The following is a 16,626-nucleotide window of genomic DNA, read 5'->3' on the forward strand; positions in this document are numbered from 1 at the left end:
AGCTGCAGTACCACTACTGGAGAAATATTGGTTCTTAAAACTGGCATCTTTGTTGTAATCTACAGTATTTTGTCTTCCCATATTTCTAATTTTTTTTCATCTGAAGAATGATTCAGAATCAGATCTAGTTAATTCTCAGATATGAGACTGCTATTAAAGCATGCCCAAGCTTACTTTATTTTAAAAATGGTTTTAAATGCTTCTCTGGTTTTAAATTTAGAAATATATAGATACCTTATTACATGAAAAGTCACTGAGGTGTAAGTTTCTACTGTATTAATATATAAAAAATTCTTTTTTTTTTTTTTAAGAGAGAATGAGAGGGCGGGGGAACAGAGAGAGAGAGAGAGAGAATTTTAACATTTATTTATTTTTTCTTAGTTCTCGGCGGACACAACATCTTTGTTGGTATGTGGTGCTGAGGATCGAACCCGGGTGGCACGCATGCTAGGCGAGCGCGCTACCGCTTGAGCCACATCCCCAGCCCTATAAAAAATTCTTAAATGTTTATTATTATATGTTATACACATAATATTTTATTATAGTTATTTTTCCCTCTTTTGGATATGATTTCTAGTATACTTAAAATATTATGAGGTTGGCATAACACTTATCATTTATAAATAGATTGTAAATATATTGGGATAAATGATTACATATTTTATTGATGGATTGAACTTGCAAAAATATTAAAGACCATTGTCTTGGACAACCCTTGAGGGAAACAACATTTTTTATTCTTTTGTGTGTCTTGTGCCCACTGCAGTGCTTGTTATACAGTATGGTGGTATACATAAATAATTTGTGGAATTAAACATAAGCCATAATTTTCAGAGAAAGCCTGGGCATTAATAATAAAAGAGAAGCGTAATATTGCCTTGTCTTTATTTCTATCTAAACTATTATAGAACAGCCATTCACTTTTCTGCCTTGGCCCCAAGGAGTGTCCATTTGGCCCTCCAGATACTGTCCTGTGCCTGAACTGGCTTGAAGATCTGCTGAGGCCTCTGTCACTTCTTCTGGTTCTAACAGTGACCATGGAGAAGTCCCCCAACCCTCTCCCTATCTCCTGAGTTGCCGATTCTCAAAGCAAGGCCCCTCTCCTTACCCAGTCTTTCCTCATACCCGTTTGCATTTATACCTTTATTATTTATTGTTCTATTTATGCTCCCTGTAGGCCTCACCTTGGAGGCATGCCTATAGAGGCATTCCAAGGAACACATTCCCTTCTTTGTGCAATATTCCTTCACCTCTTAGAAAGTGACAATGTCCTTAGATGGAGTTTGTGGACAGGCTACAGCTTTTTCTTTTTGGACAATTCCTTTCCAGGAAATTTCTTTAACCAACCTGCACACAGTCAGCCTTCTGCCTCTCCCACTTCCTGTGTATTTCTGTTTGCCATCCAGGTTTGTTCAGACTGGACACAAACTCAAATGGTTACAGAGGATAAGTAGGTAATGAACAGGCGAGGCTGAAAGAGCAGTTACCTATTAAATCCTTAGAAACTAAATATATCTCTTTGGTTTTTTGGTGTTTTTTTTTTGAAACACACAACCTTCTTAGGTGCAGTTTTTGCTTTTACTCTTAGGTACCAACAACATTCATACTATAAGAAAAACAGTGCAAATATAGTAATAAATACATGGAAATTCAGTTATGGTCTCAGTGACAAGAAGCTATAGAAAGAGGTAAGGACTGTGCTGTACTAGTAGTAAAAGCTGCATCTAAATGTGTGAGCCACTATTCCACTCCAGCTAAATGGTACTGCACAGGATCATAGGCCCAGTGGTACCAGATCATCTGATATTCTCAACAAAATCTGAAAATCTAGATTGTGAAATCTGATTTTTAAAAATCTCATTGAAGACACACACACACACACACACACACACACACACACACACACACACACACTATCTGCAAAGAGGTTTTGGTTTGTAGGGCATCATTTTGCAGCCCATAAATCTAAGCCTTTAAACAGGGACCCTGCTGGAAAATGAATTGATAATGTGGCACATAATCAGTTCATGTAAATAATTACAGTTAATATAATTTTCATCCAGCCCAAATGTTTCTAGTTCAGTTACGGAAAGGACAGAGAGTTGCTGGTTAAAACAGGTAGATATTCTAGGGCTTCTTTGCAGTTTTCTAGAACTTAGTCTTACCTTGTCCTAGAAGGTTGTTTTTGTGATCCCAGAACTTTCTAGGAATATAGTTTCTCAGGCCTGACTCCAGCTCCACATCCTCTTGGGCCGGGGAGATTCCACGTTAACAAGCTTTTTGGTTGATTCTGATGTTCAGTGAAGTTGTAGCAACTCTGCCCCAGGCTTTTCAGAGGAGGCTTTTATACCTGAGCCCTGGGAGGATGTTTAACCCTGGTTCTCTTACTTCCCCACTCCCAACTCCAGGCTTTAGGAACAAAATATGTCCTAATATGTTCGTCCAGTGTGGCTCTCCAAGGAAGGACTAATGGACTAAGACTCAAAAGAGAAAGTTGGCAGCCAGATGTGGTGGTGCATGCCTCTAAACTCAGTGGCTCGGGAGGCTGAGGTAGGAGGATTGCGAATAGAAGTCAGCCTCAGCAAAAGTGAGACACTAAGCAATTCAGTGAGACCCTGTCTCTAAATAAGATATAAAATAAGGCTGGTGATGTGGCTCGGTGGCCGCATACCCCTGAGTTCAATCCCTGGTATCATAAAGAAAAAAAAAAAAAAAGGAAGTTGGCACCTAATAGAGAAAAGGGCATTTGTGAACTAAGGACCTTGAAAGGGAAGAGGAGGAAAAAACATGTCTCTGTATTTCTTCTTGCCCTCCCTCCCCCAGAGCTTGTTTTATGTTGGAGAAAGGTCAGAAGTACCATCTTTGTCTTACTTTCAACCCTGCCTATTAAACATGGCTACTTCTGCTATAATTTAAAAAATGTTCTAGATTTCATAAACACTTAGAGGAATACAGAATTAGGGTAGTGACACTGCTGTGCAATTTAAATTTAACCAACTGGATTTCTTAACTCTATCCTGAGGTTCTGGAAGGGAGGTATGTTCAAAGGTAGGTGCGGGCCATTTTGGGGTTTGGTGTGCACTTCAGGAAGTGGGAAGGCCTTTTTATTTACATAATTTCAGTGAAAGGCATAAGAGATGAGCATGTATGGGAAAACAGTTGAGATGCCTAAAAAAGGGAGGTGAAGAGGACAGAGAAAGCACTGAAGAGTTGTGGAGCAGAGGACCCCTGCATCATGGCCTCTTATCAAAAGTCCTTCCTCCACCTTGGCTGAGAGACACTGTACAGCAGCTTCATTATTGGAAAGTCCCTGAGCTCTGGTTGCCTCTACCCCACATGAGTATTATTTCTTGCTTTTCTTTTACAAAGCCAGAGCAGTAAGAATAGTGATGAGATTTAAAGAAAAACTTTACATGCATGGCCTCAAAGTCCTCTGGTACTTTCTGGTTAATACAACTGTAGCCAGTATTGTATTTCAAAGTTAAGACCCCATAAAATTCACAGGTACAGTTCTAGCACTTGATTTCTTTATGACTGAATTCAGCTGTGCTCTAAATTTTTCTTAATCCTTCTCTAGTCTTCCCTCCTACCCCAGCCTGAGAGAACTTAATATTTCTTGGTAAATTCAGTATTATCTGGTACCATTCAATATGCACTACTTAGTCCTAGACCAAATCAAAATTCCATTTCAGTCTTTCCCTCCTCTCAAACTCTCCTCCTCCATATTTCAGGGTATCACATAAACACTGGTTGGGTGGTGAGGGGTGGGAGAGAAGCTTGCTAACGTGATTAGCTTGGTAGAAAGCAGTAAGGAGCATGCCCATTATCTGGTTTAGATTGGCTTCTCAGCTGTTATCAGGACTGGCTACATAATTAAGAGGATCCTGTACAAAATGAAAATATGGTACTCCTTGTTTAAAAATAATGACAAACTGCAAGACAGCAATAGCAGAGCATTAAACCATGAATAAGACTAGATTCACACTCTATCCCTGTACAAAAGAGTTCCTTTTTTCTCCATATCCTCACCAGCATTTATTACTATTTGTATTTTTGAGGATTACCGTTCTGAGTTCTGACTGAGGTTAGATGAAATCTCAATGTGGTCTTGATTTACATTTCCCTGACAGCTACAGATGTTGAACATTTTTTTTTCATATAATTGTTAGCAATTTGTACTTCTTTTGAGAAGCATCTGTTTGAATACCTATTATTATTACTATTATTATTATTATTTTCCAGAACTGGGGATCGAACCCAGGGCTTGGCGAATTCTAGGCAAATGCTTTGCCACTGAGCTACATCCCAGCCTTCATCTACCTATTTATTGAATGAAGAAACCAGTCTCTCAATATAGTATCATAGGGATAAACGTCTTTAAACATCAGATATATAAATATCTTTGACAATCATATGGTTTCAGATGTATTCACAGTATGTATTTTAATAGGTTTATAATCCTCTTTTCTTGGTCTATAAAGTAGCTCTGTTCTGTTTTCAGTTTAAGCTCCCTATTCTTTGCTCTAATCTAAATCAAGGACTGTTCAGGGACAATTAGAAAAAGAAGTCAGAAGGAGTTCAAAACAGATTCAATCTGACTCTACACATTACAACTGATTTAGTTATTCTTTTATGTTAAGAATGACCTAGGGATTTGAAAGGAAAGGCATTTACAGGACACCTGAACACAGTTGACATGTGGCAGGCAATTAGAACACATGAAATCATCGTCAGCACACAGTTGGGGTGAGCTGTGCAGGATTTCATTTTTCTCCCTTGTCAGCATGAGCCAGTGATATCTGCCAAACTCCCGCCTGTCTTTCTCTTGTTGAGGCTAACATTGACTACTAATTGAAATTTGCTACATGTTTCTTGAAAATGCAGTAAAATCATTTCAGAATATTATGTATATAAAGTCAAACTTTTTTTCTAATAGGAAATTTGCACAGTTGGCTTAATAGAATAATTAGCTAATCTACAAACTGGAGTTTTTCTTAATTGGACTAATTTTTTAAAAGTTTCAACTCATATCCAGTTGTCATAACAATTGTTCTGTTTCTGGAGTCTCAGTGACTTTTTTCAATTCAAAATGTCAAAAGTCAAGGCTGTGAGGCAAAGTTACATTTCAGTCCTTTGAAAACCTCATATACTACATAGCATCAAGGCAGTCTGAAGGAAGTGGAGGGAGAAGAGGATGTGCCCTTAAAAGAATAGGGTATTATACAAGTAGAAATTAGACAAAATAGTCTACTGGAATAGTAGGATTTTCTACCAGTTATTGTTTTAGAGGCTGTATGGGAGATGTATATCCTGTGACCACAATTTTTTCAGCCCTATGAAAGAGGAGCTGTGAATTCATTTGTATTGCAGTACTCCTGATCTGGTGACAGAAACTTTCATTCATACTTTGCCTTGCACAGGGACAATCCAGGCAGCCCTGTTCTAGTTCGTGCTTTCTTTCTCAGGTATTAACCCTATTATTTGTGCACATGACCACATCTCTGTAAGCTTCGCTTTCCTTATCTTTATATGGAGAATAAAGATAGTATCTGTTTTACTGGGTGGACATCAGTATTTCATCAGAAGTCATATGTGCCAGGTACTTAACCCATGGCTCTGTGCATAATAATCTTTTCAGTAAACGTCAGATATTATTGTTATTGTTGGATTTGAAAACAAAGATAATTTAAAAAAATTTTTTTAGTTGTAGATGAACACAATACCTTTATTTTATTTATATATTTTTATATGGTGCTAAGGATGGAACCTAGTGACTCCCTCATACTAGGCAAGTGCTCTACCACTGAACCAGAAGATAATTTTTAAGAATAATTTAACAAATGTAGATAACTGAGATAAAGCCTAATGTGCTTGCCTCTTTGGCTACAAATAGGCCTGTTTTTTCAGTGACTGGGAAATGACTGATCCTTATCCAATTCTGAGACTTGGACTTTTTAGGAGTGATGAAATACAGGAAGAAATTCTATTTCTGGCTAAACAAGGAACCAGCAATTTTCTAGATGTTTATCAACTTTAATTAAGATAAATGGTAACATTCTCTTTGTTCAGAGACAATTAATAATAGTAATGTGCTATTAAAAATTATATTGGTAAAGTAGGAAAAATGTAGGTAAAATTTTCTAGAAAGCTAAAGAGTTATCATAATCAGTTCAATTTAAGGGCATTATTCTTTTTAAATAGTCTGTGATTATTGATTATATATTAATATATAATATATAGTGGAACAGTGACATCAGAATTACAATAATAAAATAGAGAAAACATATTTAGAAATGTATATGATTAGTGAACTCCCAAGCAACTTATCAAGACCCTGTCTCAAAATAAAAACTAAAAAGGGCTGGGGATGTAGTGAAAAAGTGCACCTGGATTCAATCTTCTAGTACTAGAAATAACAACAACAACAAAAAAAATATTTGAGGTTCAAGAATGAATCATCGATGTATAAAACGCCAGATAAATGTCATATGTCATCACCACATGTAGCACTATGTTACTAAATATTAAATGCCCTTCTTTTTTATATAATTAACAGTAGCATTGTTTCCTTGAAGGAAGCAATAAACAAATAAAAACACAAAACCCCACGTAATAGATATTGGCAATGAACAATAAGAGGTGAAATGTGATGCACAGGCTGCAGGCGATCAGCTTCTTAAGGCAGGTATGTGCCCAGGAAATAAGGAGTCTCCTAAGGAGACTCAGGTCATAGTCCCAATTGTTCCATTGACTAGCCCTGTGACTCTGAACCTCGGTTTCCTCAGTGTTAAAGTAAGAGAGGTGAAGATACTTATACACTAGATGTTTTAGGGAGACAAAATAGAACTCTGTTCCTATGAAACGTCATTTATATTCTAGATGGATCTGTTCAAGAACCATATCAGACACTATATAATTGCCAAATGGGTGGTACAAATTAATTGTTTCAGGAATTTAGCGGAGGAGGAAGAAGTCGGCAAGAGTTGCAGTGGGGAAAGAAGGTTTTGAAGGTTTTGTAAAGGGCCGTGAGGGAGGGATGCTGATGGTGGTTCTACATGAACCACACATGTCAGGCACAGTGACAAGGGTGTGGTATAAGAAGTTCCAGCATCAAGTTGGGAGAACCTGATTTGAATCTTGCTGCAACCAGTCAGCCTCTGTAACCTGGGGCATCTTGGTTACCCTGTTGCACAGTGGAGCTGATACCGCTCTAGCTTGAGGGTAGTTAGGAAAATTAGAGTTATTTGCATCTTGATGATTTTATACACTGCCAGCACTTAGGTGTCCAAGTTGGTATACCTTACTCTTTATTCTCTAAAACTGTGTCAATATCTCTCATCTGTTGTCATTTACATTCCTATTTTCTCTGTCTTCTTTTGCTTCTTTATTGTTATTTTAGTGTTTCAGGAGAGAAATGGAAATAAATGCAAGTATTTAATACACCATATTTATGGCAAACTGCATTGTTACTTTGGTAGAAATTTTATTTTTTAGCATTAGGAATGTACCTAAGTATTTCCTGATTCTAGTTATATTTTCATTTATATTTTATCGCAAGTCACAGATTCTATAAGCCTGTATTCCAATATGCAAAATGTTATAAATTCAAATAATCAAATACTGTCTATTAGTTGGTATTTTGATGGTATGAAAAGTCTTATTACTTCCTTTGAAGGAGATTATGTTGAAGCAGTAATGATTATATAAGCAAGTATGAAAGTGCCAACTAATAAATATAAACAATAAGTAAATGCATTAAATTGCTGAAGAAGGAAGAAGAACTGGTACTTGTTGAAAAAGTCAGAGGAGATGTAAATAATGTAGGGGTGAAATGGGTTATTTTAGAAAAGAAATTCATGAACATAGATATGAAAATAAAATGTAGCAGACATAATTTGTAGCCAGTGAATAGACAAGAATGCCACTGTGGGCTGGGGCTGGGGCTCAGTGGTAGAGCACTTGCCTAGCCTGTGTGAGGTACTGGGTTTGATCCACTGCATATAAATAAATATATAAAATAAAGATCCATCAACAACTAATAAAAATATTTTTTAAAAAAAGAATGGCAAGTGTATGGGAAGTACTGGGAGAGAAGACTGGGAATACAATTTTTCTGGAAATGGAGGATCTTGAATATAGGCTATGGCTGGTGCAAGGGAAAACAAAGGGCTGCTAGCTGCAGATGACATTATGATGTAAGAGCTAATCAATCTAGAGAATTTTGTCAAAATGTTTAAGACAGGTCACTCTACTTGATTATTCAAGGTTTAAAACTCAAACTTGACACTTTTTCAGACTCAGGTATGCTCATGATTTCAACATACCTTTATTTCAGGTGTGATTTTTTTTTCTTTTTTAAATTTCAGGGCAGTTTCTGTTTTCATTAGTGTTTTCACTACTGTAATCAAAAGACCTGACAAGAACAATTATAGGAGAAAAAGTTTATTTAGGGATCATGGTTTCAGAGGTTTCAATTTATTTTAAATAGCTGGCTCCATTCTTCAGAGCCCAAAATGAGGTAGAAAGTCATGGAGGAAGAGTGTCGTAGAGGAAAGCGGCTCACATGATGATCAGGAAGTAGAGAGACATGCCACTCACCATATACAAAATGTATACCCCAAAGGCACACTCTCAGTGACCCACCTTCTCCAGCCACATCCTACCCACCTTCAGTCTCCACTCAGTTAATCTCATCAGGGGACTAATTCACTGATTGGGTTAAGGCTCTTATAGCCCAATCATTTCACCTCTAAACTTTCCTGCGTTGTCTCCCAATGAGTTTTGGGGGGACATCTCACATCCAAATCAAAACAATTTCCCTGTCCTATTTTCTTGTTCCTTTTTTTCTGGAAAACTTTTTTTGGTCTGCTGATATCATCCTTGAAGGATATTAAAAAAGAACTTTATAAAATATTTTTTGCCATAGTTTTAAGCTCGGGTAGAATAATATTTTTCTTTTTTGCCACAGTTATAATATTTTCTTTGGCTTTTTTATTACAACATGACTGCAGTGACTCCAAGAGAATCCTCTTTCTTGAATTCTAAAATTTTGTGAGGTTATTTAAAAGAATTTTCAATTTGTCTGGCTACATTTGCCTTAGTAGAATAAAAATATTTTAAATAAGAAAAAACTTGGTTATTTTGAGGATTTAACGAATGTAGATAATGAAAAGTGAAAAATCATTTAATATGACTTGTTACATAAGTAGAATGAAGAGAAGTAAAGAAAATTGTGAAAATTTTCCAGATTTAGAGGCAAACCTGGGAATCTATCTGAAGAGTACATGCTGTTAGAATAAGTGATAATCTCATGAGAAACCTCTGAACATTTCATGAGTTTGGATATCTGTGAGCAGATTTGACCAAGTAAATAAGATCCTCACAAGAAGTAATCTGGCATTGATAAAGAATAAACTAGTTGATTTGATTTGTCTTTTTCATGTTAAAATTCATGGATGACATAAAACTAGAATAGATGTTTTCTTTTGCCTTTAGTTTTGTGTGCTTTGGGTATGTCATTATTCTTAAAAGAAAGAATGCAGACAGTTCTGTAGTAATGTTCTAGAGGGCCCACTTGCCACGGACCTTTTGCCAGGCCACACTGTAAAATATAGGTTTTTTTTCTGTAATTATGTACTTTGTTCTTTACTACACAATAGACTTTTTCCTTATAATTCTATAAAATAAATTTTGGGGGAGGGTACTGGGGATTAAACTTAGGGGCACTTGACCACTGAGCCACATCCCCAGCTCTGTTTTTTATGTTTTATTTAGAGACTGGGTCTCATTGAGTTGCTTAGCACTTTACTTTTGTTGAGGCTGGCTTTGAACTTGCAATCCTTCTGCCTCAGCCTCCCAAACTGCTGGGATTAGAGACGTGCACCACTGTGCCTGGCTCTATAAAGCAAATTTTTAAATAGAAGAAATTATATGTGTTGTGTGTATGTGCACATTCGTGGGGGGTGATCTCTCATTCTATGTACCAGGTAGGTCCTTGAAACTATGTATAGAGAAAATAAAACCAGGAAGTGAGAGGGGTTAGCTACTTGGGAAGCATAGGAAATATATCAAAACCTAATATATACTGAGCAAAAGTTAGGGAGGGTAGAGAGGGTGCATGGGGGCAGGAAATATGGTGGAATGAGATGGGCATCCTAGGTACATGTATGACTGCACATATGGTGCAACGCTACATCGTGTACAACCATAGAAATGTAAAGTTGTGCTGCAGTTGTGTACAATGAATCTAAATGCATTCTGTTGTCATATATACATAATTAAAATAAATTGATTAATTAAAAAACCCTAATTTATGCAGAAAAGTGTTTTAGTGGTGGTGGGGAGAGGAATATTTTGACTAATGTTGAATCAAACAGGATAAGACAAACCTGACATGGGCAAGAGCAAGAGAGAGCAAGGAAAAGTTCAAGGTTAAGATCTGTAGGAGCCAAGGGAAGCATGGAAACTAGAGTGGACATGAAATTGCTGTAGATGTTTCCCTTTCCTTTTCTTTTTACTTATTCAAATGCTCTAGTATTATTTATTCATTCAACATAAATTAATCCAAATCTTTATTTTTTTTTATTCCTGTCACATTACTTACCTGATAGTACGTTCTCACTGTCTAATGTGTGGGAGGAAAGGGTAATGAAGAAGAGATGGTCATAGATAAAAAGAGGATGCTCAAAAAAAAAAAAAAAAAAGAGAGAATGCTCAGAATAACATTTGGTCTTCCCTTTCTTCCCAATCCAGTCAGCAAATTCCAGGCAGAGCATTGCTGACTGATTACTAAGAGAGAGTCAATATATTTCATGAACTATGCTAACTAATTCACTTATGTAAGAAGAGACTGTATGGCCCAAATAACATCAATTTTAAAAAGCTACAAAACCTGATATGAACCGTCAGTTCATTGTGCCTTTTTCTTGAGGAGAACTTTTTTCAAAGGATATAACCTGTGATAAAGCAAAAGTATTCTTGGATTCTTCCAGAAAGTTTGTTATCTTCATGTCCTAAACTTGCAACCATGCATTCCACTATTAGGAAGCCTGTGGAGTTCCAGATGCCTGTCCTGCATCTGCCTGCTAACCCTCTAAGCATGATGGATAGGATTTCACTAATTCTGATTCAATGTTTATGATTGTTCAATTTTGGGGCTTTTAACATAGTAAGTTTGTCATGGTCCCTGTTCAGACTTTGCATCCTGTTTTAATAACCTGTACCCTTAATAACTGGCTAGATTGATTGTGAGGAAGTTTTTTGAATGACTCATCATTTTACAATTCTATAGCAGGTTAATGGTTTTAGAAAATGTTCTTTTACTTAGCAACCTAATTGCAATTGCTATAGGGATTTTGCTGGAGTGTCTATGGGGAGGACATATGCATAGATTTCTCAAATTCTGTAGTGTGGAGTGAGAAAACATTAATCCATGAGTATTTGTACATTTTTCTTGGCCCTCTATTTACCAGGTGTCCTCCTCACTTCCAGTTTGCATGTATTGAAGAACTTAGAGGAAAGCCATACAGTGAATACATTTTTTTTTAGTCAGATATGAGTTCAAATCCTAGCTTTTCTATTTACTGGGAGTAGCTTGGTGATCCAGGAAAAGATATATAATCTCTCTACACCTCAATGACCTCATCCATAAACTTGAAAATAATAGCACTGACTTCAGAGGAGTTATATACATATTAAAAGATGTGCTTCAGACATTGTATAATACTTAAGAAACAGTGAAAACTATTAAAAACAAGAGTCTGAATTTCACTAAATGTGATACATGGAAATCCACTATTGCCTAAATATTTTGCCCCTGCAAAATAGAATGAAGTGGTGTAAAATGGATATTATTGATAGCAGACTTAGTTAGACTATTGAGAAATTGTGGGGCTTTATTTCCCCCCACAGAGATGCCAGTTTTCTCCTAAAACTTTCTTGACAAGTGTGTTATCAATGAGTGCTCTTGCATGTCAGAGATAGGACAGGGATTGGTTGCTGACTTTGTCATGGAGATAAAGATAGAAGACTGTAGTCAGCTTACTATGAAAGGACTAAAATCAGTGTGTACATGCCAAAGGAAAAGTAATTAATGTGAAATTTCAGTGACACAGAAGAAAAATATTTGCTAAGACAGACTTAACATTGTGGGTCTACCACATGAGATTTTCCACCAGCCAAAGTAAATTAATCTGGAAGGGAACAGGGAACTCAAGCTTTTAACTTGATTAGTGATATGTAATAATTAGATAATTCTAAAATGTGTAGTTTTTCTTTCTGGAAAAGCCATTAATATTATACTATCATAAAATTTATTTTACAACATTAACTTCAGACTGAAAATTTTAGAAAGAACTAAATACAAAATTGATACTAAGTAGATTCCATTTTCTGACTGTTTGCAAATATAATTGTGTTTAGTAAATACCTATAATAGATAATTATGCATTTGTTCTTTCTTAGACATGTCCTAATATTATGAAGCCTATAAAAGAGGACTCAGGGAGGATGAGGCACAAATACACAATATAGTCACATACAAATACTGTGTATGACTAAGGCTGTAATTAAGTTTAACTATTATCACCTCACTTCCTGTGCTTTGGGAACTCTTGTCTGGTATTTCTATTAACTCTTGACCTAAATTGAAGTTGTCAAATTAATATTTGATTCATCATCTCAAAGAGCCTGAAGATCTTATAGAGAAAATTACTTCAGATAAAAAGAATTCACATGCGTTGTAGGGAATCATAATTCAGTTCGGGAAGCCATGTGTCTGAATTGTGATGTGGAACAGGTCTTGAGTTAATTTTGAAACTCTGTTTATCACCTCATTTTTTCTCATCTTCTCCTCCCCCTCCTCCTCCCTCTCTTCGCCCTTCTATCCCTCCTCTTCTACTTCCTCCTCCTTCTTCTGGCTTAAGTTAGTCCACTCTGCCCAGAAACAAGCTGTGGTGAAATACAGTAGGTCTTCTCTACAGTGTTTTGGCCTCCATTATATTCTTTTTTCACCAAGGAAGCACGAAAGAGATTCTAGAATTGAGAACCAATCACTGAGTGAACCAAAAACAAGATGCCGCTTCTTCAGATTATATTACAGTAGAATAAAAGACATTATTATTGCTGTGTGTATATATACATGACTTCATGACCAATGTGATTCTGCAACCTGTACACTCAGAAAAATAAGAAATTATATCCCATCTGATTCAAATATATGATATGTCAAGGTCATTGTACTGTCATGTGTAACTAATTAAAACAAATAAAAAATTAAAAAACCACACACACACAAAAATAAAGTTAGTGTGCTGTAGAAAGTTCACACATGCATAAAAGAGTCTGTTTATTATTAGAGTTCAATCCAAAAAAAGGAACATAAATATAAATTTCAAGATTCATTGAAAGAATTGGAAATTCACTATCTGAAAGGAAACATTGCTGTGTTTATTTTTCTGTTATAAACCTAATGTTTTAAAATAATTTCCTTACATATGGCAGGGTTCATAAAAGGAATTTACTTTTAGATAGCAAAGTCCTTCATTTTATCTGGAATGAATAGTGAAAATCTTGTTTAATTGTTCATACCACGAGTCTTATAAATAAGCCCATGTGCTAAACTACTATATTTAAGGGCTTACAGAAATTTTGTAGTACAGTCCCAGGATGTTAGAACACTCTTCATGGCACTTGGAGTGATAGCCTTTGAGCTCAGTATGTTTGTTGTAAAGGGGTTGGCTTGGTTCATATACCATCTATAGGGCTTGGTTCATGTTGATCATAATTGTGATCTTTTGGCCTGAGATGTTTGTCAGTTTAGAGTCATGTTTTCACTTTTTCCTGAAGACCAAGCATTTTCCTTAAGATTGTAATAACATATTCATTAAAGTGATAAGGAAGCTGTGACTGATCTGTTTTTCATCATTGTAAAGCTGCCGAACATTTCTAAAAGTATTTTGACAAAAATACTTTTGATGGTGATAAAAAAAAAAAGCTTATCTTTTTTTTTTAAATATGTTGTAGGTGGGAATGAGATCCCGAAACCAAGGTGGCGAAAGTTCATCTAACGGGCATATCTCCTGCCCCAAGTCCTCCATCATCAGTAATGCTGATGATAAGAGTCTCTCAGAAGATGCAAAAAAGAAGAACAAATCAAAGAGGAAGGAGGATGATGTCATGGCTTCAGGAACTGTCAAACGACACCTAAAACCATCTGGAGAAAGTGAACGAAAGCCTAAGAAATCTCTGGAGTTATCCAAAGAAGATCTCATCCAGCTACTCAGCATAATGGAAGGGGAGTTGCAGGTAGAGCCAAACTTAGTCAACTATTTTTTTTAGTTTCTAAGCTATAAGAGTATAAGTCAATGGCCCTCACTGGACTCTGAGCTTCCTGGGAAAGGAGATACATCTTCCTCGTTCATTTCCAAATCCCAGTGTGTGGTACAAGTTTTAACTGAATAACTATTTGTACAGTGACTGATAAATGTGAAGGTCCTGATTCCAACTTCAGACTTCTCTAGAAGCAAAAAATTTCTTGATGATTTTGGTAAAAAATTAATACAGATTTTGTCACTTAGTAGGCAATTGGTTAGGTTATCTAATTTAGACATTGTGGTTGAAAATGTAGAAAAGTCATGATTATTAGAAGGGAGTATTAAGATCAATGATTACTTTTGCTTTTTTTTTTTTTTTTCTGGAAGATTGAGTAAAAGAGAGCTAGAAAAAGGACCAGGGGAGAGAAAGAAGGCTTTGTTGAAATCAGCATTGCTACATATCTTTTCTCATTTTTTTGGTAACTTCAGCTTTAATTTTCTATAGTGTCATTGGGGTTGAAATGGACAACAGCAAGCAGAGCATTGCATTGTGAAGTACCTAATAGTTTCCCAAGCCTTTTCAAGTTTGTTATCTCATTTGATGGCAATAAAATGTGGGTATCATTATCTATATTTTATAATTAAAAAAATGGAGATCCTGGGCTGGGGCTGTAGCTCAGTGGCAGAGCGCTTGCCTTGCATGTATGAGGCACTGGGTTCGATTCTAGGCATCACATATAAATAAAGGTCCATTAACAACTAAAAAAATATTTAAAAAGAAAGAAAGAAACCAGAGACCCGGAGCTGAGATCTGGTTTGTCCAAACCTCATCTCAGGCCTCCAGATTTTTGGCCTGGTGATCTTTCCATTGCCTACACCCACCAACCTTATCTAGTTGCTATGAGCCAGGTCCCTCTTATTAAGTCTTCTGTTTTTAGGAATTCAGTCAGCAGTTCAGATTTTTTTTTGTTTGTTTCCGAGGTCTAGACAATTGCATTTCTGGCAGTAAGGGAACAATACTTTTTTTTTTTTTTTTAGGACAGAATGACTGTCCTTTTGTTTTTGTTAGGTTTTAGCTTACATGAGCCTCTAAGGGGACACCAACAATTGCATGTAATGAAACCCTTGGCTTATTGGTGCTGTTAGCATCAGAGAGGTAATTCACAACCTACCCTAAACTAGGGTAGGCATTATTCCTGCTCTCATCTGTGTGCACATATAGATAAGGGAACCCCTGGGGTAAAGAAATCTAAAACATACAAAATTCAAGTTTGAAAAAACAAACAAACATGATGATTGAGTTTACCATTTATAGACTGAGGAAATTACATTTGCATTTCACAGTAAAAGATGAAATTTTCCAGAGTGCCACCATTTCTAAAAATAACTCTGCCATTCCCAGAAATGTCGTTAGTGTTTTGTTTATTAACATTCATTGTGTAAAGAGGCAGAATTACTCCTTTCTTTTAACCAGGCCCCCAAATGACAGCTATTAACTTGAGTACAAGAGAAAGGTATAACTGTTGCCTTAGAAACCTTCACAAAGCAACACTGGCTGCTCTTTTCAGCCGTGTTGGCTCTTGTGCCAGTGGCTCTGGCAGACTGTTTCCTGGAGAACTACTATGTCATGGTGGACTCCATAAGGTATTTAAAATCCATGTGGCTTTTAGGTGGTGCTAGATATACAAAATATAAACCGATACAGCAGGGAAATGGAGGATATTAGCTAGAAGACTCCAAAGAAATGCATTTTGCTTTTCATTCATCTTTATGAATTCAGAATCCCTCCATTACTTGTATTCTTGAGTAACTAGGAATAAGTAAAAAAAAAAAAAAAAGTGTACAATATCGTTTGTGGTGAATGCAAAGAGAATTTTAAGGAATTCCATGACGAATTCATTTACAAAGCAAATCATCCGTCACACACAGACATATGTATTTGTAAGTGCAGATTTTGCAAATGCTAGATTTGTTTAAAGTGAGAGGTTCCTATATCAAGAGCTGTAGATATCAGTTTTTTAGTAGATACTTTTCCTCTGTTAGTGCTGTCACATTGGGGAGGGTGTTGTAGCTAAGAGTGGGAGGCAGTTCACATTAGCAGATGAGAGTAGGCAGGTGAAAATGTGGCAGCTATGTGCTAGATTTGCCAGAAAAGAGATTTTAAAAAAAATCATCTGAAGGGCTGTTGCTAGAAAGTGAAGCAGGATTATGCTTTGTGAAGTTCCCTGTTGCACAGGCCTTTGGCTTGACATGTGTGGGAACATTTAGTGCCATCTCACAAATCTTCAATGGCCACATATTGCTCTTTATGAGG

General features: G+C 36.3%; 1 protein-coding gene across 3 annotated transcripts in view; it reads left to right on the top strand.

Annotated features, from left to right (window-relative positions):
• Window positions 1-16,626, top strand: part of Filip1 (filamin A interacting protein 1) — a 163,358-nt gene that overhangs the window by 58,235 nt on the left and 88,497 nt on the right. For 2 of the 3 annotated variants that reach the window (XM_005340337.5, XM_005340336.5), the window contains exon 2: window positions 14,023-14,304. In XM_005340337.5, coding sequence (XP_005340394.2) covers window positions 14,029-14,304 — 276 coding nt within the window. In that variant the 5' untranslated portion in view covers window positions 14,023-14,028. Of the gene's footprint in view, window positions 1-14,022; window positions 14,305-16,626 lie in introns of those variants that run through there. The other variant, XM_078019713.1, reaches the window with a different exon arrangement.

The sequence above is a fragment of the Ictidomys tridecemlineatus genome, chromosome 8 (genome assembly GCF_052094955.1).
Source record: "Ictidomys tridecemlineatus isolate mIctTri1 chromosome 8, mIctTri1.hap1, whole genome shotgun sequence".
Lineage (NCBI taxonomy): Eukaryota > Metazoa > Chordata > Mammalia > Rodentia > Sciuridae > Ictidomys > Ictidomys tridecemlineatus.